This window comes from Talpa occidentalis, unplaced genomic scaffold, assembly GCF_014898055.3.
Source record: "Talpa occidentalis isolate TD23 unplaced genomic scaffold, MPIMG_talOcc4v2.1 talOcc4.14, whole genome shotgun sequence".
In the NCBI taxonomy this organism is placed as follows: Eukaryota; Metazoa; Chordata; class Mammalia; order Eulipotyphla; family Talpidae; genus Talpa; species Talpa occidentalis.
Genome location: NW_023601433.1, coordinates 11,996,355 through 12,021,446, shown reverse-complemented (window position 1 = coordinate 12,021,446; position 25,092 = coordinate 11,996,355). Strand labels below are relative to the sequence as shown.

At 50.6% G+C, this 25,092-nt stretch overlaps 1 protein-coding gene across 1 annotated transcript in view; it reads right to left on the bottom strand.

Annotated features, from left to right (window-relative positions):
• The window catches only part of ALDH1A3 (aldehyde dehydrogenase 1 family member A3), a 38,050-nt gene extending 14,912 nt beyond the window's left edge, over window positions 1-23,138 (bottom strand). Inside the window, exons 1-9 of the mRNA XM_037510079.2 lie at window positions 22,962-23,138; window positions 17,708-17,812; window positions 14,892-15,032; window positions 9,617-9,746; window positions 8,792-8,853; window positions 6,652-6,780; window positions 4,815-4,928; window positions 2,638-2,740; window positions 250-434 (exon numbers count right to left, since the gene is read on the bottom strand). Coding sequence (XP_037365976.1) covers window positions 250-434; window positions 2,638-2,740; window positions 4,815-4,928; window positions 6,652-6,780; window positions 8,792-8,853; window positions 9,617-9,746; window positions 14,892-15,032; window positions 17,708-17,812; window positions 22,962-23,060 — 1,068 coding nt within the window. The 5' untranslated portion in view covers window positions 23,061-23,138. The remainder of the gene's footprint in view (window positions 1-249; window positions 435-2,637; window positions 2,741-4,814; window positions 4,929-6,651; window positions 6,781-8,791; window positions 8,854-9,616; window positions 9,747-14,891; window positions 15,033-17,707; window positions 17,813-22,961) is intronic.
• Between the last annotated feature and the right edge of the window lie 1,954 nt (window positions 23,139-25,092).

The following is a 25,092-nucleotide window of genomic DNA, read 5'->3' as shown; positions in this document are numbered from 1 at the left end:
GTGGCACTCTGAGGGAGCTGGGGGTGCAGACACATGGCCTCATGAACTGGAAATGGCTTGATTCCAATGAGGCCCTGAACTGGCATTCCGGCCCCATTTCCAAAGACCTGCTGGGATTGTGCTGTCATCGGCAGCTCAACAGAGCCCTCAAGAGGCAGGGCACATCAGCCCCTGCTCGCTTTGAGAGTACCCTTGGAATCTCACAGCACGGAGATGGGCAGCACTGGTCCCCACACAGCAGCAGGTTACCTGGGGTCCCTGCTCGGTCCTGACGTCAAAGGGGTCGCCCACGGACCGCTTCTTGGCGTACTCCACGCTGCGCCTGACGAACTCGGCGTAGACCTGCTCTTCCACGAACACCCTGGAGGCGGCCGTGCAGCACTGGCCCTGGTTGAAGAACACTCCCTGATGGGCGCTCTCCACTGCCAAGTCCACTGCGGGGGGCGGGGGCCAGAGGAAGCGATTAAGTCGTTAGGGCAGGACTGGCGACAGCTGCGACTCTAATTGCCCACAAGCAAACAGGCCCCAGAAAGGCTGCATGTCAGAAATTAATTTTGTTCTCAGCATTTCCCAAACAGGGAGCATGGGAACAAGGACCCTCAGGCCCACTGGGTCTGCAGCTCACTGGGACTTCTCAGTAGCTTTACTAAAAGCACAGAGTCATGGCGTTCCCCATTCTACTTGCGCCTGGAACCCTCCCCTCCCCTTCACTGGAGGACAGATTTCTCTAGAACAACGTTTGTGAAGCTTTGATGCAGGCCAACTGGTGAGAACTTTTAAAGGAGCCCAAATTTTCCATCTTGAGCAAAAGAAGGGTCTCAGTAAGACACAAGACACCATGTATGACTGAGAAGGGCTTAAAAAAAAACAAAAACAAAAACAACAACAACAAAAAACAAGCCACGCACCCAGCCTGATGAAGACTGGATCTGAACTGCACCGAGTTACTGAAAACCAGTTACTGAAACTGAGCATAGAAGTGGGCTCAGAAGGTAAGACTTTTGGGGCCTGCTTAATGGAGAACAAGTGGCTGTCATTTGCATTCACAGGGGCCTCCAGAACTCCACTGCTGGCTGTTTCTGTGTCCTCCCTTCCCCAAACACACTCCACACTCCACACTTGCTGAAGAAACATGGATGTTCTTTGCATTGAGCAAAAGCCAGGCCCTCTGGATGCGGGCAGGTGATGTGCCGCATCAACTCTAAGGAACCTGCCCTTGGCTTTGAGACCTGGGCTGCTGCTCAGCAGGGTCTTTGTGCGAGCGGCCGAGGCAGAGGACATCACTGGGTCCCTGCCTCTCCCTGCACCCCCACCCTCTCTGTGCCAACTTCAGACTGCCTGTCCTCCAAAGGAATCAATTCATTTCCTGCATCCTGATGGGAGTGGGGGTGGGGAACGCAGAGGGGAGAGAGCGGCACGCTACTGTTGAAATCATGCCTGGGTGGCACTTACGACAGGGTTTAATTTTGTGAGCAGGCACTGCCCAGATGAGGAGTAGGGAGATGACGCTTCAGCGTGTTTATCTGCCGTGTCAAAACACCCTTCAAACACAGGAATCCTGTGTTTTAGCTGGAGTTTTCCCCAAGGAGAGCAAAAGTGGCTGAGATGAAGTCCCTGATGGGGCATCCAGAAACGGGGGGACTGTGCAAACCAGGAGCCTGGCTTTTTGGGATGGGAGTTTGGATTTAAATGTGGGTCACAGTGGTGCCACACCCAGAACTGGCCCATGTGACTCCAGAAATCATCAGCAACACTAATGCGCGTCCACAGGGAGTACCAATCCAGGCAAAAATGGAGCAGTCTATCTTCATGCCTCACTTCTTTCTCCTTCTTCTCCCCCACCCGCTGAAAGCCAGCATCGGAGACAACTGGTATCAGGCAATTACACCTTAGTAAGAAATTGTGCCAGAATCATTTTTCTTAGGGATATTTGCAATTCCAGACATACCTGAGTGGGGAATGGAAGGCTTTGTTCTTCATGAAAGGAATTTCCAGTACAGTGGACAGGTGGGGGAGGCTATTCATTAAGGAGGGTTAGGATACTTGGGAAGACACACCTGTGACAGCTAACCCTGTCAGCTGATGTGTCCTTTCTCCTTCTTCTGGATATGACAGCCAAGAATAGCATATATCTTTACATTGTGTCAGAAGGCTCTAGCAGGGCTAGCTGGACAGGGCTGCCTTCCCAGAGAAAGGAAGAAGGTCAGCTGCCCACTGACCTCCTCTAGTTTGAATGGCCCAAGACAAAGAAGGATGCCATCTCCAGTCTTTGTTTTGCAGGAAAGCAAGATAGGAATTTCTGAGGCAGAGGACAAAGTGACTGACACCTGCAGGGGACTGTGCACAGGGACCCCAGCTTCACAGGCGAGGGGCAAGCAAGCTAAACCTTGAAGGGCAGAAGCAGGAAGCTCCGTTGGCTACCACAACATCCTTCTGCCACCCAGCTGCCTAGCACTTGTAAAGCTTATGTTTTGTTCTCCATTTATCCATCTAAGGAAGATGACCCAGGGGGAAAATCATTCCCAGAGCGAGTATTATATGTGTATCTCGGAACTGGTTCTGAATTGGGGCAACAAAGCAGGAGAGAGTTATGGATCCCCTAAAGCCCCACCCATGACCAGAAGAGGGGAAACTCACAGTCGGCATCAGCACACACAATACAGGGGTTTTTCCCCCCAAGCTCCAGTGTCACCCTCTTCAGGTTGCTCCGGGAGGCAGCTTCCTTAACCAGCTTCCCAACCTTCAGGATAAAAAAGAGACCAGGTGAAACTGTGGACCTGCCCAGATGTGGCCCAACCATTGGAGACACGCCTTGGAGGTCGTGAGTAGGAGGTGGCCAGGGTCCTCCTCCACCTCTCTGCCCAGGTGCTCTGCATCTTGATGCTGTCACTTCTCTGTTCTGGTACCAACATGTCTTTGCAGATCAGACCTTGAGGTCATGGGCATTCTTAGTCCAAGCTGTTCCCCTTATGAAGATGGAGTAGCAATTTTGGAAGCCCCAGTGATTTGTGTATGGCCATGGAAGTGGGGAGAAGCACCCCCTCTGCAAAGATGGCCTGCCAATTGGGCAACTCCTGGGGCCACAGGGGCCACTCTCTTGTCCATCATGTTAGTTAAATTCAAGGGGAGCCCAGTGGTCATCTAGATAGGGTTCAGGGGAATCTCTGCAGAGGTGGGGTCAAAGGCAGGGGACAGGATGGTTCTGCTGTGGGATGAGATGACAGGGAACAGCTGTAGGGCAGCAGTCACATTTAGCACAACTCTGTCCCTTCACCTTCCATCTCCCATCCAGCCAGGTCTGGAGCGGCTGCTGATGTTCCTTCTCAGCAATTTTCACTGGGGTTTGGTGAGGCCCCAATTTGATTTTGAAGCAGTGGAAGTACTCTCTCATGAAAAATAATTCCACATATGGATACAAGTAAACTAAAGGGGGAGAGTTTTCATCTCCCTTCACCCTGTGCCCCAGGACCTGGCCCAGAGGTAGCAATAGCAAGAATTTTAGGGCCCCAAAACAGATGAGTAGCTCAGGAAGATGTGGTATATATACACAAGGGAATACTACTCAGCTATGAAAAAGACAAGATTTAGCCATTTGTAGTAACATGGGTGAAACTGGAGGATTATGTTAAAAGAAGTCATTCAGAAGGAGAAAGACAAACACCAGATGGTGTCACTTAATATGTGGGACATAGAGAAACAAAACAAAGGGTCAAATAGAACCAGACCAATAACAAGCCCTAGAAATCTGACTATAGAACTGAGGTGACGAGAGGAGGAGAGCAAGGGAAGAGAACAAAGTGGGGAGGGAGCACAATGTCTACGGTGGAGGGTGTTTTGGTGATGAGTGTGTGGTGGCAACCACACCTGAAGGGTGTGATCCCATATGCCTCTAACCACAAACAACATTGTAAACCAATGTAACCTCAATCAATTTATCAATTATCAAACTTTACAAAAAAAGAATTCTTGGGAAACCCTCCAGATTATTTCTATTTCCCAACACAAACACTTTTACTAATGAGATCCTGTTGCAGAAAAACTTTCTTAACATCTCCCTGTTTGTGCTTCAAGCACAGATCAGTGGCAGCTATCCTCACTGAAATGGCCATAAAACATGGGACTATATGTAATGGATATGATATACCGGAAAGTATGTCCTTGAGTGCTCATGAGAACATTTCTCTAAGTATCAAAGTGGACTTTCTGAATCAAAGGTTTTCTGGTTTCCAGTGTGTGATGAGCACCAGCACATTAGATCCACCTTAGGAAGTGTGTATGTGAGAGCCCGCATCCTATAAACTCGATTTCACCAGGTTCTCATTCTTCCGTTTTGACAAAGGAAATACAGTTTGATTTTTGTTTCCCTGATGATCACTATGACAGGTAACGTGATTGGGCATTCACAGTGTATCTTTTCTTTGAGTTGCCATTTTCCCCACCATTCAGTCTTTTTATTTTTTCATTGATATTGAGGAGCCCTTTACATATTAAGGATCGCAACATTTGGAGAGCTGCAATAAATCATGATTGTTATTCTTTTAGCTTGTTGCTTATCTCTTAACCTTGATTATGATGTTTGTCATAAGGATGTTTTACATTTTATCTTATCAATCCATCTTTTCTTCAAAGATTTCTGAGTTCTAGTCGATACTTATTTAGTTTGGAAACTGGACCAGTTTAAAAAAAAACTGGACTTTTTAAAAAAATGCTGATTATGAAAACATGGTCAAATGTAGAAGGAAAATAAATCAGTTTATCCTCTCAAAGGAAAAGTTCCCTACTCCCTTTTGCCAGCAGCCAGAGAAAAGGGTTACCTCCGTGGACCCGGTAAAGGCTATCTTGTTGATCTGAGGGTGAGATGAAATCGCTGCTCCCACTGTGGGCCCAAACCCTGGCACGATGTTCACCACACCTGGTGGGAATCCGACCTAGGAGGCAATAGAGATGGTCTTCAGAGGAGGGGAGTGGGCCGTGTCCACCACAGAGCCCACAGCAGTGAGAGAGTCATGGCTGCATGGCACCCCAGTGAGCAGCTTCCCCACGGGAAGTCCACAGGTGTTACACCTCCACCACAGGACCCAGACCAGGCAGCCAGGGTGCGGACTGAGCCAGGACATCCTGCCCTTCAGGAAGCCCTCCCACCCAAAAGAACTTTGGGCCAAAATGGCGGTGTACCTTCTGAGCAGAGCACAGTTCCATGTGTGTTTGTTTGTGTGTGTGTGTGTGTGTGTGCTGGGGTAGGAGGGACATCTTGGTCACCAAGGCTCAGAGGTTCAGAGGCACCTGCAGAGTATTCTTCCCAAGTTTCTGTTTTCATATTTAAATCTGTCCCATTCTTGTTCCAGGTGGCACTGAGCCATCACCCACTCAGAGTCCTTGCCGTGGAACCTGGGGCCACATCCAGAGCCAGCACCTCCAGAAGGCTGGGAGCGGCATGGCCATCACAGGCACCCCTCCTTGGGGTTTGCAGACGTGAGGCTGTTTTACTAACCCAGAACACCCTGAATGAACAAGGGAGGATGTCTATTCCCACATGCCCAGTCTACAACTTATTATTTTAGAAAGGCAAGATTTTAGGACCCGGAGCTTGAGCCTTTAGTTTTTCTACACCTTGTTTTTCAACAGTTGTGAATTTAGAACCTATTCTGTAAGTCTCCTTAATGTGACTTAGTCATGTCAGTATAACAGTCAAAAGAAAGTGGGGAGCTGGTCAGTTACTGGCTGCCCCAATCTTCAATTTAAGCACTAAACCTGGCTCATCCTGGTTGCATTAGTCTGCTGATAAGTGAATGGACCTTTCTTTTCTTTTGCAACATACAAGCTGGGGGGCCTCCCTGGTGGTGCAAGGAGTTAAGAGCAACCTATGAATCTGTCTACGGCCTCTGCAGCACGAGTTTGATCCCCGGCCAGGGAGAAACCCACATGGTGCAGCAGACCTCTCCTGTCTCTCCTGCTGCTCCCCTCAGCAGTGTATTTCACTTAGTCTGCCTGTTCTGCTCCCGCTCTGTCTCTGGTGAATCCTCTCACCCCCCACACCTCTGGCCTGTACCCCAGTTCTTGTATGAATAAACAAATAAATCTTAAAAAAATACAAGCTGGGGACAGAATGACTAAGACATGTTGCCAGGTATGTCTGGAAGGAGCCATCCCCTTGCACTGATGTTTCCCTGAGCAGTAGCTGTCACCTGGATCAGAGCATTGGTGAGAAGGCTGTGTGGGAGCTGGTGTAGTAGAGGCCACTTTGGCAGGAGTGGGCAAGATTATTCCTCCAAGAGAAACATGGCCCATCCGCAGACAACGGAGGGCCTGAAGAACTTCTCAAGTACTCAATTCTCCCTCATGGAACCCTTTGCAAATTCTCTAGACAAAACACTTGGACCGAAGTCATAGGTTTGAACAGGTATTAAGAGTTAAGTATTCTCACATGGACTAGTGGAAGGAATGGAGTTTCTTCTAGCTCAGTGACCACAAGCAGGAGAAGGAAATTGCAGCTGCCAAGTGAAACATAGCGTCATCCCTTCCCACTCGGTGGTGAGCAGGCTGACACTGTCACGCACTGCCCAGCCCAACAGGGAGGCTTTATCTCCTGTCGTGACCTGGCTCCTAGGTATGGGAAAGTGCTTGAGAACACAAACATTCTGAACACCTTACCTCTTTGATCAGAGAGCCCAGGTAAAGGGCAGTGAGGGGTGTCTGTTCTGCCGGCTTCACGACCACCGTATTCCCACAGCAGAGAGCAGGGGCCAGTTTCCACGCCAGCATCAGCAGAGGGAAGTTCCACTGCAATAGAGCACAGGGCACTTGGGGATCTGGATCCATCCCACTACTCTGTCCCAAAGGCCCTGCAATACCTCTTGTTTGCATGATCCAGCTTTGGGGCTCAAGAGGTAACATAGGAGTTGTAATGCAATGATCAAATTGCACTTCTGCTGGGCACTTGCGGAGTGTATTCTGGGAGATGGTAATAGTCTTTGCCAAACAGGTTAACAATGGCATCAGCATGTTAAAGGGCCTGAAACATCCTACAGGAAGGAGATTAGCCTCTTCAATCATAAGTTTGAGCCCATAATGGGAGTTAAGTATTCTCATTTGAATGCCCCAGGATGTTTTTCTCTTCCCACAGAACACATACTAAGCCCACACTCAACTAGAGTTTTAGTGAAATTCATCTGGGGACATGCTTTTCTCATCATGTGTCAGCCAGAGAGGCAAGGACACCAGAATCACTGTGCTGATAGGCCCAACAGGAGCGGGCGCAGGCTGAGCACTTGCTCTGTGCCAGGAGCTGTGCTAAGCAATTCCCCAAACTTTAGTTCCTGCATCCCACAAACCCGTGGAGGCATATTTACAGACGCAGAAAGGTGAGGTCACTTGCCCAAGGTCACAAACTAGCAGGCGGAGGCTAGGAGTCAGGGTCAGGCTGTGTCCCCTGCTACACTGTTGCTCCAAGTATCATCTTAAGGAGGCAGATGGAATTGGCCATCTCTGAACAGCAGTCAGCTTGATTCCAGCTGTCCCTCCACTTGCTCCCCACCCCATAAAAGATTTGTTTGGCTCCTGAGTCTCCAAGGATGCCCAAGAGAAGAGGCCATCAGCAAACCCACCCCTGGGGGTTGACCAAAGATAATCACCGTGGGAAGCTGCCTTTGAATTTCTACCCCTGCCCCAGCCTTGTCTGGAATTTCTACCACTAGATAACAAACATAGGATTCCCTGTTCCCACAGACCTGGGTGCTTGGCTAAATAATAACAGGTATTGCTTAGGGCTCCCCCACTTGTGGCGGGGGTCCCTTCCTTCTGACTCCTGCTCCTTAGCACCTAAATGCCATCATCTCTCCCACCCCCAAACACATCTGCGCCTTCCCTTGGGCCCTCCTCCTGGAGCGGCTCCCTTACTCTTGCTGGCGACGTCTGGCAGAGCTCCCTTTCCAAGCCCCGAGTCCGGAGCCTTGTCTGCATGTGGCTTCAGGGGAGAGGGCTCTTGGTGAGCGAATGCACCGCTGCTGCCCCATCCTTGGCTTCTATCAATAGGTCAGATAACATCATACCCCCAAATCACCTGCCAGTCTCCCTGCTGCCCAGTGAATAAAGTTCCTCAGCTGTCCAGGTCCACTGGAAGTGACCACACCTGTATGCTCAGCCTCTTCTCACCCCCCTTCGCTCTGGCTCCCCAGCTGTCCTGTTGCTGCCTCCAGGTAGCCCAGACTCTTGCATGTCTCTGCTAAGACCTGTTCCTACTGCTTAGAAAGCACTTTTCCCTACTGAGCACCTCCTTATCCCTCCAGTTGGAGTCCATGGTCCCGCTGATGCTCTCCTGAGGTTGACCCCTAAAGAGTTAGGGGAGCGATTCTAATCCATCTTGAAAACCAATCTGGTGGTGCAGGCAGTTGACTGCAGTGCTGTGAAACTGTCTGCAGTCTCTGCAGTGTGGGTTCGATCCCAGCAGGCCACGGAGATACCCACATGGCACGGCAGACCTCTCCTGTCTCACCAGCTGCTCCCCTCAGAGTGTATTTCAGTCAGTCTGCCTGTTCTGTTCCCTGCTCTATCTCTGGTGAATCCTCTCACCCTCCCACATGTCTGGCCTGTACCCTGGTTCTTGTATAAATAAATAAATCTTTAAAAAAACAAAAGGCAAGAAAACCTCCAAATACCATGCCCCATGCCACAGAGAAAATGCTCGATCAACACTAGTACCACCACGTCTAAACACACCAGAAATTGGTTGCAAAGGCCACAGAGAGGCAGGCAGGATCTACGCAGAACTATCTAGAGAAGCTGCTGTACTTACGGGAGTGATGGCCCCACACACCCCTATGGGCTCATGCCTGGTGAAGCACACAACGTTGTCATCTGGAAAAGAGGGGACAGGGAGGAACACATGACTGAGGTTGAGCACTTTACGTGCAGACATACCTCATTTAACTGTACTGCACTTTATTGCGCAAAGCAAGTGTACTGTGCTTCCTTAACTGCAGGCTGCGTCTGGCAAGTCTCTCCCGACCTTTTCCCGACAGCACCTGCTCACATCGTATCTCTGGGTCACATCGAACTAAGGTCCATTGTTCTTTTAGAGACAATGCTATCTCGCACTGAATCAACTACAGCAGCACATGAGCAGGACTGGCACCGGCACTGGGAAGTCAAAAATTGTGTGATGTGCTTTATTGCTATAATCGCTTCGTTGCGGTGTTCTGGAATGGAACGGGCCTGTCTCTGAGGTGTGCCCGAGTGAAAGTCAACAAACTCAGAAGCCCACAGGGTGTTAGCTCCTAGTCTCGTTTGTTATACAAAGAAGAGATTTTAAATATAATTTAAAAGATCAAATTCCTTAGAAGGATGGGCTCAGGGCCACTTCCTTTTGGGGTACAGGAAGGCTGCTTGGGGGTGTCACCTGGAGGAATGAGAGACCGAGACCATCCTGGAGGAGACTGAGCAGTCTGCCTGTTCTGTTCCCTGCTCTGTCTCTGGTGAATCCTCTCACCCGCCCACACATCTGGCCTGTACCCCAGTTCTCATATAAATAAATAAATCTTTTTTAAAAAAAGGCAAGAAAACCTCCAAATACCAAATTCCATGGGCTGTTGGTCTCCTGTGGGTCTCCTGGCTGGCTTACCTGTGGGGATGGTCCGGCCCTGCACCTTGTCTGCCCACCCTGCAAAGTATCTCAGGGTCCCAATGCAGCCCTCCAGGTCGATGAAAAAGGCGTGAAGGAAGGGCTTCCCCGTGTCCATCGTCTCTAGGGTCTGCATGAACAAAACATGGGTGTCAGGTGCAATTTCCCTTTTACCTGTCGGGTTGCTAAGGACAGAGCGGGCAGGGGGACGGGCCAGCACCCTCCAACATTGCTCTCCGGCTTTCCCGCTCATAGGCATCTCTTGAGAAAGCAACACACTACACTGGACAAAACACCTGTGGGACTGTTGGGGCTGCTTTTATTTCTAGTTGGGGGCTGGACTGGGGTACCGGCCTGGTCCCCAGGAAGGACCTCAGAGGCAAAGTCGATAAGAAGCCTTTCTGGAAGGGAGACATGTTTGCTTTTTGTGGCCTGCCGTCCAAGCACATCGGCCTCAGTGATGGGACCTGGCATGTGGGTGGGTCAGAAAGTGACTGATGTCCCCAGGTCATAGTAACAGCCACGGTGACATGGAGAGAGGACTGGCTGCCATTCCCAAACGAGAAAGGGAAGCTGCAGACTCTTCCTTCTTGGCTGGGCGGACCAGCAGGGCCGTGGAAAGAGTGACGGAGCCCAGAAGCCCCCTTGTACAAAGATGCAACGGTCCCCACGGCGCGGGAGCCGGATGCTCGGTGGGAAGGGAGCAGACTCGCCCTGGGTGTTGGGGAGGTGATCACCCAGGGCCAGTGCGGCTCCTCAATGGCAGAGATTCTTTTCTATTTCCAGCCTGGGTTTAAGAAAACCCCTTTGTCCCGCAGACAAGCAGCCCCAGTTGAGCCCAGCGCCGAACCCGCCCATTCTCCGTCTCTGCAGGAAGTGGCCACCCTGACACATAGCCCAGGGCTGGATTCCTGTTCTGAGCGGTGGAGTGAGAGGCTGACTTACACAGGCAGAGCACCCCTTGGCCCGCACCCTCCCGCGGCTCTGTTCCTACCAGAGGCGCAGACGCCAAGTCTAACAGAGCCTGGCAGCGTGTCCAAGGTCACCCTGGGCGTTGGCAGCGTGACTGGCGCTGAATCTGGAGCACACATTCCCAGTCCACACCATGATGGCGCTTCAGGCTGCTAACGCCGGGCACGTGAGTCTGGAAAGATTGCAGGACCCCCACACAGATGCTCAGGGTGGCTCTACCTGACTGTTCCAGGGGTGAACCAGACTTTCTCTAAGCAAGAGGCAGCTACTTCCCTACACGGGCAAGTCCCTTAATCTTTCCCTGCCTTAGTTTACTCATCTCTATAATGATAAGAATTGGCCCTGCTTTATGGGGCTGCCATGAGGGCTACAGTTCACGTACAAACGCCTGTCTGACTCGAGTGCTGGTCTGTCAAGATGCTGACAGTAATGATGTTGAAGACTGTGATCATCTTCCTTCTGGGGACCTGACAGGTGCTTGGCAATCCTCGATGGGGGACACAGAGGAGGCAGGGTGATGCTGAAGTTGACGGGACTGTTGTGAGTTGGGATGTATCCTGTTCCCCGCAGATGCAGATACATTCCTTGCAAAGAATGCATTTTTTTTTGCATTCTTTGCAAAAAAAAAAAAACAAAACCTCCATTCTTTGCAAATAATACCAAAGGGTTTGCGGGGAGGGTGGTGACTTGAGACACTATGTGCTTATCTGCTGGTGCAGTCAGAAGCTTCTCCTTTGCCTTTTTCTGGGATGGAGTAAGGGACAGAAAGACCCTTACACTGCCCTGAGGTGTAGCAGTGTGGGGAGTGCTGGTCTCCGTCCTGGCTGGGGAACCTTTTCTGGCCTTCAGTGCTGTCATCTCTGAAATGGGATAATGAATACGATAGACCAAGCGCGTACAGCAAGCCTGGGGGGCATTCAATAAACCCTGGCAGTAATTTTATCATCAACTTAGGCAGGTTTACTTCCTGGAGTGACAATATGAATTTGCCAAGTTGGTCTTCTGGAAGCTGTCCAAGCCAAACCAGGTCACAACAGATTTAGGCAGGAAATTCTTTTTAAATATATATATATACATTCACAAATGAGTACATAGAGCTGAGCTTGAGAAATCCGGCACTTGCTCTGATTGGAACTTTTAAACAATTAGTGTGATACCCAGTACACTGGATTTGTTTCCTTTAATATTTTAAGAGAAAACTACACTTCTGAAAAATCAGCACATCTTAGTCTTGCAGATACTAAAGAATGAAGAACCAGGGCTGGGACCCTGGGCTCCTAGTGACTAAACTAACTGGTGCAGAAGTGGGGATCAAACTGAAAACAGAAGATGGTCCTTCTTTGGGGACTCCCAAAACGAGCTCTTGAAGAGCCACCTCTGGCCTTGGAGGGTCTTAGAAAAGGGGAGAAGGCAGGGGCTGCTGGATCACTGCACATCTGTTTCCAAACACTGAAATAAATTCCCAGTCGGTCAAAACCACCAAGCTGGCAAGAGAAGGTAAAGGGGAAAGGGGCCTTTAGCACCAGGAAAATGCAGATAAACCAAATCAAGGTGCTGAATACCTTGTGTTTTCCTACGGGTGTTTTCCTACGATGTAGCCTGGCTTTTAAGAACCATATTTGCCAACAACTCTCTCGTCCCTTTCATGATGTGCCAAAGAGCTGCATCTCCTTTGCTATGGACAGGACAGCAAGGTCCCCATAGCTGAGCCCACTTGCCCTGTCTGTTATCAGAGCTCAGTCCTGCCAGGCCAGTGGGGGGTGAAGGCTGTGTGGCCTTGCAACCGCTGCTGTTCCCTAAGATGATACGACATTGAGGACAGGGTGGGGAGGGCTGCCCAGGGCACATCCTCTCTCGCTGCTATGAGTCCACATGGACATTGCAGACCGATGAGCTCATACTGGGTGAAAACAGAAATGTTTTTGAAAAAGCCAGTTTGGCAGCTTGAGAGTCAAGGCCGACTTTCGTTGCAGGAAGAATCCAGAGGCTCCAGGGATAAAAACACTGACCCTAGGAGGGAGCCACCCTCATCAGGACTGGGACAAGCAGGCCAGAATGGATGACTGGGGAGCAGGGAAGGCAGAGCTCAGGTTCCCTTGAAGATGTAGCCTCAGGGATCTGTGCCCAAGGGCAAACCCCTCTTGTAACAGGGTGGTCCCCAGGAAAGGGGGAGGTTCCCTGCCCCACCCAAGGGAGGGTGGAGCTGAGCAGGAAGAGGAGAAGCTGCAGAAAAGACTGAGGAAGGAAGCAGGATGGAGCCAGAAGGAGACCTGGAGGAGGCACATGGAGCCTAGAGACACGTGAAGAAACTGCGCTTGTCTTTTGGTCGTGGACTGGGTGACACAGATGTGGGTGAGACCCGTGGGGAGGTGACCATGGCAGCTTTTATCTTGATGTTGATTTTGCTCTTTTCCTTCCGGACTTGTCTGGTTGTTTCTGGCCCTTTTCTGTGGGTACCCACTGGAAGATGCTTTAGACTTGTGGCAGGCTGTGGGGCCTTGCTCTGGGCCATTCCCATATGGATGGAGTTTTACCCACGAGGGGATGGGTAACTTTGGGTGCTTCATTTAGAAAATAGACTCTTTGCCTTACCTGTATTGTTTCCTAGTTTTATTAAAGCTCCTTCCCATTAAAGTCTCATATGTTTTGTGTTGATGCGGCGGATGGCAGAACCCATTTAGAACAGGCAGGTTTGCAGGGTTTGGGCTGCCCCTCTCCCTGTCCTATAACACTCTCACCCATGTAGCTTCCTGCCCCCGCCCCCACCCCACACACAAGTTCAGGGACAAAAGCAATTTCAGAGTCCTGGATGACAGTGTCCTGAAGAGGGTGACCACTCCATGGCTCCTTCCTGAGATCATCATCTCAAGAAAGGAAAAAAAACATTTTTCCAAGTCAGGAGCCAGAAAGGAGATTTCTTCTCTTACATACTGGGCCTCAAGGTTTAGAGCAAGTTCTAGAGTCTGTGTCCTCCAAAGGTGGCCAGCACAGACTACAAAGGATTCAAGGCACTCAGGATCTCAAGGTCCTGAGATTTCCTTTGAGCACCCATTGCAAGGCCAAAGGAAGAGCTGAAGTTTCTGCAAATGCTGCCTTTGCAAATGTCTTCACAGCTCCAATTCCTGGGAGTGGCCCAAACTCTTGGAGAGGCTGAATTAATGTTCCCACTTTAGAGCAGAGGAACCTAGCCAGGAGGGCATATAGCTGGGGTTCAACCTGGATCTTTAGGTAGTGTTACTGCGACAATTGCTTTTACTAATAATGGTTATCTTACTGCACAGGGAGTCTGCTAAGGATTTTAAATCATACTTAGATACCTTCACTAGTGACATTTTCTATAAAGAAATACATGTTCAGAGAGGTCAAGCATGTGCCCAAAGTCACACGGCTAATAAGAGGAAGAGCTGGGGTGTGAACCAAGGTCTTTGACACACTGAGGTTTTCTAGAACGAGGTGACCCTGCCTTTACCATCACTCCACACAAGCTCACCACTGCCCCACTCAGGGGTGATACAGAGCAGATTTTTAGGTCATACAGGAATGCTATTTTTCTATTAAGTGGTGCCATTTGCTTTATTATGTATCAGAAAACAATGCCACTGGCATCTTAAATGTGGCTTTCATGGCTATCGTCACTTGGGATGAGGTTAAATGTCAGCTTTAAAGGGAGTTCAGGGTCTCCCCTGGTGGCACAGGTGGTTGAGCGCCGCACTGTGAAGCTGCCCACAGCCTCTGCAGCGCCAGTTCCATCCCGGCCGGCTGGCGAGGGTCCCACATGGCGCTGAAGACCTCTCCTGTCACGCCCGCTGCTCCCCTCAGCAGTGTATTTCGTCAGTCTGCCTGTTCTGTTCCCCACTCTGTCTCTGGTGAATCCTCTCACCCTCCCGTGCATCTGGTCTGTACCCCGGTTCTTGTATAAATAAATAAATAAATCTTTTTAAAAAAAAAAGGGAGTTCATATTAAACAAAAGTCAAGTTCCTAAACATCCAGGTAGGACCAGGATCTGTCCCAACCTGGCCCAGTGATCTGTGACTGTCTCTAATCTGGGAACCGCAGATGAGGATAAACTCCCTCCAGGCTTCTTTTGGTTAAGAAGCTGAGCTGCTGGGGACAAAAGTCTCACTTGAAAATGAAAAGCTTGAAGTTCAGGGACACAGACACTGCTGACTGCTCTGCGGAGAGCTAAACCTCAGAGGACCAAACAGACCCACGGCCACACAAGCCGGCACCCTGCATCTTTTTTCACGGACCCCTTGGGGGTCAGGACCCTTGGGTGAGCTGACTCTTCGGAGATGTACTCACGGCCAGGATAGCGCGGTCCCTCTCCACGAGGTCAGCTAGCTGGTGCAGCAGCCGGCCGCGGCTCAGGGCATCCAGCCGGCGCCATGGCGAGCCCCTCTGGAAGGCGGCCTGTGCTGCTTCCACGGCCTTGTCCACATCAGGCTGAGAGAGAGAGAGAACGGGAGAGAGAGAGTCACCTTTTGATGTTACTGTAGTTCTGGACAGCTTAACTGTTTTAAATCGCTTCCTAGTGGCTCAAGAGGTTAAGCACAGCACTATGAAGCCATCCGCAGCCTCTGCAGCACGAGTTCCATCCCCGGCCAGGGAGCTGACCCATATGGCGCAGCAGACCTCTCCTGACACGCCCGCTGCTCCCCTCAGCAGTGTATTTCAGTCAGTCCGCCTGTTCTGTTCCCCACTCTGTCTCTGGTGAACCCTCTTACCCCCACACCTCTGGCCTATACCCCAGTTCTTGTATGTATAAATAAATAAATATTAAAAAAAATCGCTTGAATGGCTGGGGATTTTCTAGTGATTTCTTGATTCTTTACATCTTGAGACTTTTTCAAGATTTCTACAATGGCCAAGCGTGAACTTTCATTCTGATTATAAAAACATTTTAAAATAGCTTCTAAAATGACTGTCCCTAATTGTGTATTTTTCAGGTTGACCCAAGTAGGAAAAGATTTCCGTCTGCCAGCTCTGCACATACTCCACCCTGACCCCACCAGGTGTGGGAAATGCTCACATGGCACTTCAGCCCTGCTTGGGGCTGCCATCCGACAGTGGGAACAGGGCCAGTGCTATGGATCTCAGAAGCAAGCCCAGTGAAGAGCTGGCAGAGGGGAGGCACCAGCCTTTTTGCTCCTTCCGCCCCAGCTCTTCCTTCTCCGGCAGAGCTGTCCCACCAGTTTTTAGACAAGGAACTGGATCTTCTGTGCACGGATAGAAAAATTACAATAGAGCCTTTTGAAAATGAAAGCATGAGAGCTGGTTAATATCTCCTGTTCTTGTCTTCAGGAAATCAGGGGTTGCAGGCTCTGCTTGCTGTGGGCATCAGCTCACTTCCCTGGCCCCTCTGAGCCTCTCTCTCTAGGGAGGTGCAGAGGACAGTGAAGGCACGGGATGCTAGTCAGCCAGCCCTCCACCACGACTGTCTGTCTGCATAGAAGTGAGTGGAAGTGTGGGCCAGGGAGGTCCAGCACACTTCACTTTATTTGGCTGCTTGGTGGCATTTGCAGTTATTGCATTTTTCACAAATTAAAAATTTGTGGCCACCCGGGGTCAGGGAAGTCCATCAGTGTCTTTTTCCAACAGCATGCATGCAGGTCATGTCTCTGTGTCACATTTAATTAAGGCCTGTACATTGTTTTCTTAGACCTAATGCTATTGCACACTTAACAGACTACAGACTAATGGAAGCATAACTTTTATATGTACTAGGAAGCCAAGAAATATGTCTATGTTGCCATATTCACTTTATTGTGATCTAGAACCAAACCCGAAATATCTCTGAGTTGTGCCTGTGTTGGGGCTGAATTCCTTGTCCTAATCTCTGGGGTGGAGGCCGGCTGCAGGACACAGGGCAGCCTGTGTCTCTGAGTGCTCATTCTCCCTATGCCTCAGGCAGGAGCTTAACCTCCTCCCCAACACCTGCGTGTGCATCTTGGCATCACCCACTGGGAATCCTCACCATCAGGCACCCAACATCCTCACATGAGTTCCTACATGCTCCTGACTGTAACAGAGACTAGCACAGGTCACCGCACACAGGAGGGCCTTTCAGATGGAACCACTGTGTGGCACACTCACCACATACCCATTGCTGGTGGAGTCACTTTTGTCATTCACCTCACTGCCAGCCAACATTACCTGTACACTTACTAAGAACATCCAGTGAGTTCTCTAGCGGTCCCTGCCCTCCTTAGGAAAGAGCTAGACCTTCAACAATTCCCCCAGTGGCACATACATGCAAATGATACTTTATGACCTTGAAATGTACCAAGGCCATATCCAAAAATCACTTAGCACATCTATATTTATGTGTCTATATTTCCACATATACTTATATACATATGCAGACATATAAATATGACTGTGCCTAGAAATCACATACGTACACGTACATCTGTATATATGTATGCATATACGTATGAGTGTATATATATTTAACATCGGCCAAGATTACTTTTTCTCATCAGTGTGCAATGAAACAATGCCCCATGAAATGAAATTATTTGAGGACCTGCTTTTGTTATATGTCATTTCACTTAACATTGCAGTTTCCAACTACCTATCGACACCATTGAGGAATTACTATAGTTATACAGTTAGAGATACATAATATAGCTTATCCAAATAGGGTTACAAAGACCACAGCTTTACATGATGATTTAAGTTTCTGGGAGAAAGAATTCTGGCGATTGTGCGATATTATTACTCCTGCATGACTTGGCTAGCGAGTCTTTTTTCCTTCAAATCTATTTTTTTTAACATGTCTCCTGCCAGAATATTGCATTTGGTGAAACATACCAGCCGGAAACGCTTTCTGGAAGGAAAGGCTCAAATAATTGATAAAAACCTTTCCTTTAGGCACGTGATGGGGATAGCTGAGGTCATCCTCAGAGACGAAGAGACACGGATCAGAGGAGAGTGGCTGGCTGCAGCCCATCATCTCTAATTGATCCCATTCTGGGCCATGTGCCTGAGAAGGAGCCGGGCCGGGTCCTGCCCCTAGTGTGGGCCAGGTTTGTCTTAAAGCTAGCCAAGCCACTTCCTTATCCTTTAGTTATCTGTAATTGAATTACTTAAGGGGGGGAAAAAAAAAGAGCACCCACCTTATCTCCTTCTTCCACTTCACATATTTTCTCCAGAGTCGATGGGTTGTATGTGGCAAACTTTTTTCCACTCTTGGATTCGTGCCATTCATTGTTGATGAATATCTGACCAGGAGAGGAAGTTGTAATGCATTAGGTTTAAATCAAAATCATAATTCCAACATGCTGAGGACCTTAGGTAATGTCTTGTCCTCTCCACCGCCAGCAGATTTATAGATGGAAGGGGCACAGAGTCATTTGTCCAACTGGGAGCTCAGAATTAGAACCCAGGTCTCTTGACTATTAATGCTTTTTCAGAGAATTGGTTTTTGTCAGAAAAAAACTCAAGTTATTTAGAATTTTCTCTAAAACGCTCTTTTTATTTTTTTTTAAAAAGTGATATACATAAATTGACAAAGGGATAGATGCGTTGGAAAGTTAAATAAAAGGTGTAAGTCAAATCCTATATCCTAGTGAGTTAGGGGGACGATTAAATGGGTTTATACAAGAAACTGGCTTGCCCTGGCAGGGGCTATCAGCAGCATGCACCGCCTTCCTTCTTCTTCCATTCCGCTGCACCCCTACTGGCCCAGGGACTCCCTCTACATGGTTACACACTAGCCCTTTAGTCTTCACTGATGCACCTCACCGCTTCCCACCCCCATGAAAGGTAAGGCTCATGTCATGTCAGGCTTAATAAAAGCCAGTGTTGGAATATGAAGATAAATATCATGGTTAAGGAATGTTCTGGTTCTATTAACAGATGTAACACATATCTGAATATCCAAAACCAAAAACTAACCCACAAAAATCACTCGTGGGAGCCACAAGTATCCAGAATGCAGTCAAGAATAAGGAGGTTAAAAATAAAAGAACGTCATGAGGATGCTAGAAATATGTGTACTGTTTACTCTGGGTTTACTTAAAGTTTAGCTGCCTTAAAATGCACCACATTACGGGGGCCTCCCTGGTGGTGCAAGGGGTTAAGATACAACTATGAAGTTGTCCACAGCCTCTGCTGCATGAGTTTGATCCCTGGCCGGCCAGGGAGCAACCCACATGGCACGGCAGACCTCTCCTGTCTCACCCGCTGCTCCCCTCAGCAGTGTTGATCAAGCTGCCTGTTCTGTTCCCCACTCTGTGTCTGGTGAATCCTCTCACCCCCCACACCTCTGGCCTGTACCCCAGCTCTTGTATGCATAAATAAACAACTCTTTAAAAAAATAGTTGGTGGAAAAAAAAATGCTCCACATTGAAAGCAAGGGCTTTTGGAAAAGAACTAGAACAGGAGTGACAGATAACATACAAATCACATTCCCAGCAAGAGGACTGACAACCTTGGCTGTACCAGCCGGGACAGCCTCACCATCACAGTCCATCCCGGTGTCAGCAAGATCCAGTTTCAGATACCCGCAAGACATTCTAGAAGAATTTCTACCAAATAAAATGCTGTCAGTAGTTTCTAAGTACAGTACTAGTTCATTCGAGTGCATTTCTAGATCTGCAGACCCATTTTCTGCTTCTCTTTGAGTCATTTTACAATAAAAGCTGTGTCACCACAAAAGTTCATCAATTATTGTGAAATTTATCCCTTTGGAGCTAAGTGTGCAGCCTGGTTACTTTCTGTCCTGGCCTCTCCTGCAAAACCCCCAAAACGCATCAAGAAGGAAAGTGCTGGCAGAGACATCTTTGATAACTCTCCCTGGAAAGCAGGGATAGTTGTGTCTAGGGGCTGGGGAGAAGCACAGAAGGACAGTTGTGATGGGGCGGGTGGGCAAAAGCCTGCCCCCCATCTTCATGGAGTCCAGAGCTGAGAGCATCCCTTGCCAGTGGGATGTGCCCATCCAGCTTCTAGAAGCTCAGAGCCTTCAACGTGAGGCCAGGCCCCCAGGGAAGCACACGGAAAAGGCCAGGCTACAATTACAGGTTTATTCTTCCAGCTGAAACCAAATCCAAGAGTTCACTTTTGCCATCCAGCAAGTAATCACTCGGTAATAGTGAGAAATTAATAAGTGGAGAAGAGTTAAGTTAGCCTGGGGAGGAAAGTGCAGCCAGGAAGGGAGGCCCATTTGTCGGAAGATGAAATTTCGTGGGTTAGATAATAGAGACTGTCAGTGAAAACTGCTGATTCTAGGTCCTTCCTGGTATCAATTCCAAGGGGGAGGGAAAATGAGAAGGTGGTAGAAGAGAATATAAATAAGAGGGATAGAAACAGATTACAACGATCAGATGTCTGTTATACTTCATCTCCAAGTATGTTCTTCTAAAAAAAATTACGAGGTCCTTTATGACATTGATCCAACGCCCTTTCTAACCAGCAACTTAAAAAAAAAATTCAGACTGCTAACTCTGTATTTTCCCATCGCAATATTTTTAATTTAGCAAAATTCTTTTCCTTATATTATACTAGTAAGTAATCTTGTAAGTGGTTTCTACTGTTGATTTTCTCCCCACTAAAACAAAACAGAAACACAAATAAGGAAGGGGTCAGCGAGTGTGGCCTCCCAACTATGCTGGCTGTATTGATTTGAACCTCAAATCAGGGTAATAGGTCTAGAAAAGAAATTGTTTCCTTGACTTGTGAGTTGGTAGGAAACAAACCTTAGCGTGGTATAAAATGAAGTTACATCGAGCTCCAGGCGGAATTCACGTTTTACTTAAGCCATGGCAAGGCAAGGAATCCAGACTGAACTGGAAAACCGCAGCTTCTCTGAGGAGAGCAGACGACCGGGCCGGGCAGAGGCAAAGATGGCGTTCACCGGAGCAACCTCTGCTGACCCATTTACAGAAACGTCCTCCAGACCTCTGCTAAACTCAGGAGTGTACTTCTAGAAAAGGAGACTTGAGGGAATTTTACTTTTCAGAAAAGAGATCATAAAAACTTGTGTTTTAATGAATCAGAAAAGCTTTAGGAGAATCTCTGCTACTGGAGGAAATTTTGTAAGGAGAGACAGGGCCCCTAAAGTGAAAGGGGCGGCCATCTTCTGACAATTGTTTGGAGGTGTTGGGGATCCCTCCCTTACAGAATCACTCAGCAGAGCCCTGTGTGAAAATTTGAGAACAAAGGAAGGGGCTTCGATAAAGACATCCTTCCAGAAACCGGATTTACTCTGGGAAATGGCACTGCAAGGCCAGGTCAGATGCACCATCTCTGAAGGGAGTGCCCTCCATTAGCAAGAAGCACCAGGAGTCAGTTTTGCAAAATAACAGACTTACCGGCTCACAGCTAGCACACGCCACCCTTCCCGATGGCCTTTCTTGGGCCTGCAGTTCTGTTTCTGCTCCCTTCCTGGGCTGGGTCTGCTGCCTCTCCAAGCAGAGGCTCCTGGAGCATCGCTTGCCTGAGTGCTGGATGCCCACCCTCTACCACGACCACTCAGGCTGCCCAGACCCTGAGACTAACATGGGCGATCTCTGCAGAGGTGGGCCAAGAGCAAGGATGAGGCAGGCCAAGACCCAGAGTACGACAGATAAGGAAGGTAAGGCCTGGCCTTTGCAATCAGCACGTCCTGGGAGCCCCTAAGGATGCTGGCTCGCCAGCCCCCTGCATCTATCTCCCCGCTTTAGCCTTAACCACACACCCAGTTTTGTCCACTGGAAAGAGGCAGCTCCCACCAAAACAACAGACACTGGTCACTCTCTGACTCTGCAAAAATTCCTCCTCTCTAGGGGCTATGTTTGCATTTGCAAAGGGCTCTAAAGGATTGCAGAGAAAGACGTAAACTTCCCAGAGGTGGCTGCACTACTGTGATCGGAAAAGCAAAAGGTCAGTGTTATATGTAATTTCTGGTGTCCATCATTTTTTTTTTTAAATTATAAAACCAAAGTAAAAGAAAAAACCAAAACACCAACTGAATACTGACTTTTAGGTTCCCCAACATGTAGGCACTATTCTCACTGTCCCCAGAATTTTTTTGAAGTTGATACCACTAAGGAAGCTACATTAAAAATGATCCTAGCCTTTCGGAACAAGTGTCTCTGTTGATTACAAGGCCCTCTGAAAAGAGTTAATTTAAATATCATGGATCAGAGACCAAGCCGACATTAAGTGCCAAGAGACCAAAAGCTGAAGGCCACACATAGTGGCCTGCAACTTTCTCCGCTTGATTAAAGCTTTTTGAGATTCATAATTGCTACATTTGCAAGTGACATCGAATTTTCTAAGTTCTGCGTCAGCTGGAGTTGGAGGCTATGGATAAGATGCATCATCATCATCATCATCATCATCATCATCATAAAACAAGAGGAGACACACTTGGGGATCGCGAAGCCGAAGGGGGCTCTAGGCCTGGGCCCCGAAGTGCCCCATCTCCAGACCTTTATGAAGAGCACAGCCAGGCCTGGTGTTTCCCTCCAAGACTCGCTCAGGCCCTGGCTCCAGCCATTCAACACAGACCTCACCATTTTCCTTTCTGCCCTGGGCAAGTGACCTGGCCTCTGTGCCAACCTGCCAACGCCCCAACCTTCCAGCCTGTGGCTGGAAAACACAAGAAGCTTCTAAATCAGGGGCCTTATGGTGTCCGCACTCCCCGCGGCTGTTGGACACCAGATCTGAGACTTTGCTGGAAGGTGTTCTCTGGGCTCCGCCACCCATTCATCAGCGAACACCTTCCAGCTTCCCTAGCCCTACTGGTAAACTGGGCACAAGCAAAGCGCAGAAGATGCCCAACTTTCTCCCGCTGCTCCCTCTGTCATGTTCCAGTTGCAGACCCCAGGGCAGATCCCTCAGATCGACTCTTGCTCTCAGGCCTCCTTCTGCCGCGCAAAGCCTTGTCTGTTCAGCACCCAAAATCCTGCAGGGGGGTCTGCCTGGAGACTACCGCGCACGAGTCACCGGGTCAGGCACCTCTGCTCGCCTTCAAAGCAAGTCCTGCAGGGGCACGTCGGGCCGCGCCAGTAGCAGCCTGGCCCCGCTGGGGCGCTGCGCAGTCTCCCGAGCCCGGGTTTGAGATTTAAAGCGCAGAGCCAGGAGGTCAGCGAGCCCCCCACCGCCCCCCTGAGGTGAGATGGCCCTGGAGCCCCCTTCAGGGTGCGCAGCGGACTCACAAGGAGTGCGGGTTCCCATCCAGGTGGCCTGGCCGGGCGGCAGAGGCTCTGGACACCAGCCTGCCTGGCGAACTCAGCCGAGAGCGCGGGCGGGCGGGCAGCTTCCCGCACCCTTGGACAGGAGCGCGGGGCCTCTCGGCCGCTTGGCCCCTAGCCGCCCCCCACAGCCCCGTGGGCCAGCCCAGCGCGGGGCCCGGCGGCCGTCGGGTGGGACCCGCGTCCACCTCACCTTGGTGAACTTGACCTCCAAGTTGCGGATAGGGCGCGGCAGGGCAGGAGGCTTCTTGTCGGGCTGCCCGTTCTCCACCGTCCCGTTGGTCGTGGCCATGGCTCCGCCGCGCTCCCTTGGCCCCGAGGAAGCCGAGTCTGCGGCGCCGGCTCCGGCCTGGGCGGTGCGCAGCCTGCTCGCGGGGTGACAGCTCGGCTTCGCTTTATGAGCGCCCCACGCCTCCCGCCCGAGGGGGCCGTCTAATTGGCTGCAGGACCGGAGGAAGGGAGGGCGGGCGAGAGCGGAGGGAGACGCCTGCCTCACCCCACCCCGCCCGCCGCCCCTGCGGGAGCGGGGCCACCCCCTGCCCGACCCCCGCGCCGGCCGCGCGCGCCTCCGCGGGGGGCCGTCCTGGAGAGCGCCCCGGGGCCCGGAAGTTCCCGGGCTGGGGCGGCCGGCGGGGCTGCGCGCGGGGGCGCCGGAGCCGCAGCGCGGGGCTCGGTCTCCCCAAAGTCGGCGAGGCACCTGCCGCCCCCCGCCCGCCGCCGCTCCGAGCACTCGCGCAACTTCTGCAGGCGCGCCCGCCGGCCCTGGGCTCCGCCGCGCGCCCGTGTCGGGGCGCAGGCGTGGGGGCCCCCGCGTCGCTGCCCACGTGCCCGGTTCGAGTGTCCGGCTCGGGCGGGCGCGCCCCCAGCCAGACCCGCCCCGGATTTCCCCGCGGCGCGGCCCGGGGACTTCACACTCCAGGGGCAGGAGGCGACCCAAGAATGCGCGGCGGGGCTCAGGCCTCCAGAGGCGCACACGCTCTCCAGCCCCCCGCCCAGGGCGGCAGTTATTTTGCTTTTGAAAATGAATACATTCCCCCGCAATGGAACAAATGAAGGGGGAAAACGCATGAAATCTTTGCAGTTTTAAGCTACAAGAGTTGAAGCGTCTGCCTCCAGGGTGCTCACGACTGCTCAGGGAAACAGGCGTGTTCAGCTCCTTCTCCTTTTTGCTGCTTTGGGAACCCTCTACCGACCCCGGATCCTGCCCCAGGTCCCCCTGACACTTGGAAGCAGATCCTCATGCTTCTCCTGCCCCGGGTTTCTGGACTGGAGATGGGGCACACATACTCCACCACAGAGGCAGGGGTTTCATCCCCAGATAGTCCGGGCCTCTCAGAACAGCCCCTTCTGTGAGTCATCTCCAGGGATGCGGTGGGGTGCGCCTTGCTGCCCGGAGGCTCTTGCCGCTGTTCCGGGCTTCCCAGATGTCCATCCATGCCCGCTCCCTCCTTCCTCACTGCTGTGCTGTGGCTGTCTTTCCGGAGTTGAGTAAGTATTTAGGCTTTTGCAAATCCCTCATCAGACCTGCTGGCCACTGGGGCTGAAGGGGCCCAGTGGAGTTACCTGTCAGGATGCCCAAGTGAAGCCAGAAAGGCCATGGGGGCCCTGAATGGGGTAGGGCTGACCACACCAGTGAGTCTGTCCTCCACGCCGGCTCACTAAGTATCCACAACGCAGCCTGTTGCTGCCGTCAGCCCTGGCTCCCTGTCCTGCCCGGATGGTCCAGGGGATCCCCACTTAGGTCCCCCCTAAGTCTGTGGGAAGATGTCTCACCTCAGGGACCCTGGCTGGAGCTGTGCCCATGTCCAGGAAGGCCGAGCTGGTGGGTTCACCAGCGAGCTTTGTAAACTGAATACATGTTAAAGTTTCTTTGGGATCCTGGTGGAAGGTGGAGCAGGTACAAAGACCCTGCGGCCTTGGGTGTGTGCCGGCTGGGCGTGTGAGCGGCCTCATCAAGGCCTGACTCAATATTTTGATGTGTCTTCTTTGCTTTATTTTTATACCTAGTTCTCTGCTGCTACCTGGTCTAAAACGGATTTATCTCAGACCACTCTGGAGGGTGGAAAATCTTTCCTTGGCTTGGAAGACCAGTAGGGCCACAAAGAAAGCAGCTGAAAGATGTGGGGCTGTGGCCTGTCCTCTGGGACTTGGTTGAGTGCCATCTGAAAATGTGTAGAGAACTGTGGGCATTAAATAGCTGCTGGACGGTTGGGTGGAGGCAAGAGGGCTGGCGGCTTGGAGTTGCTCCTTTAGGGTAAGAGAGCCTGCTTGTTCTAAGGTGGACAGCTGCCACCTTGCTGGATGTGCAGGCAGGAATGAAAGCT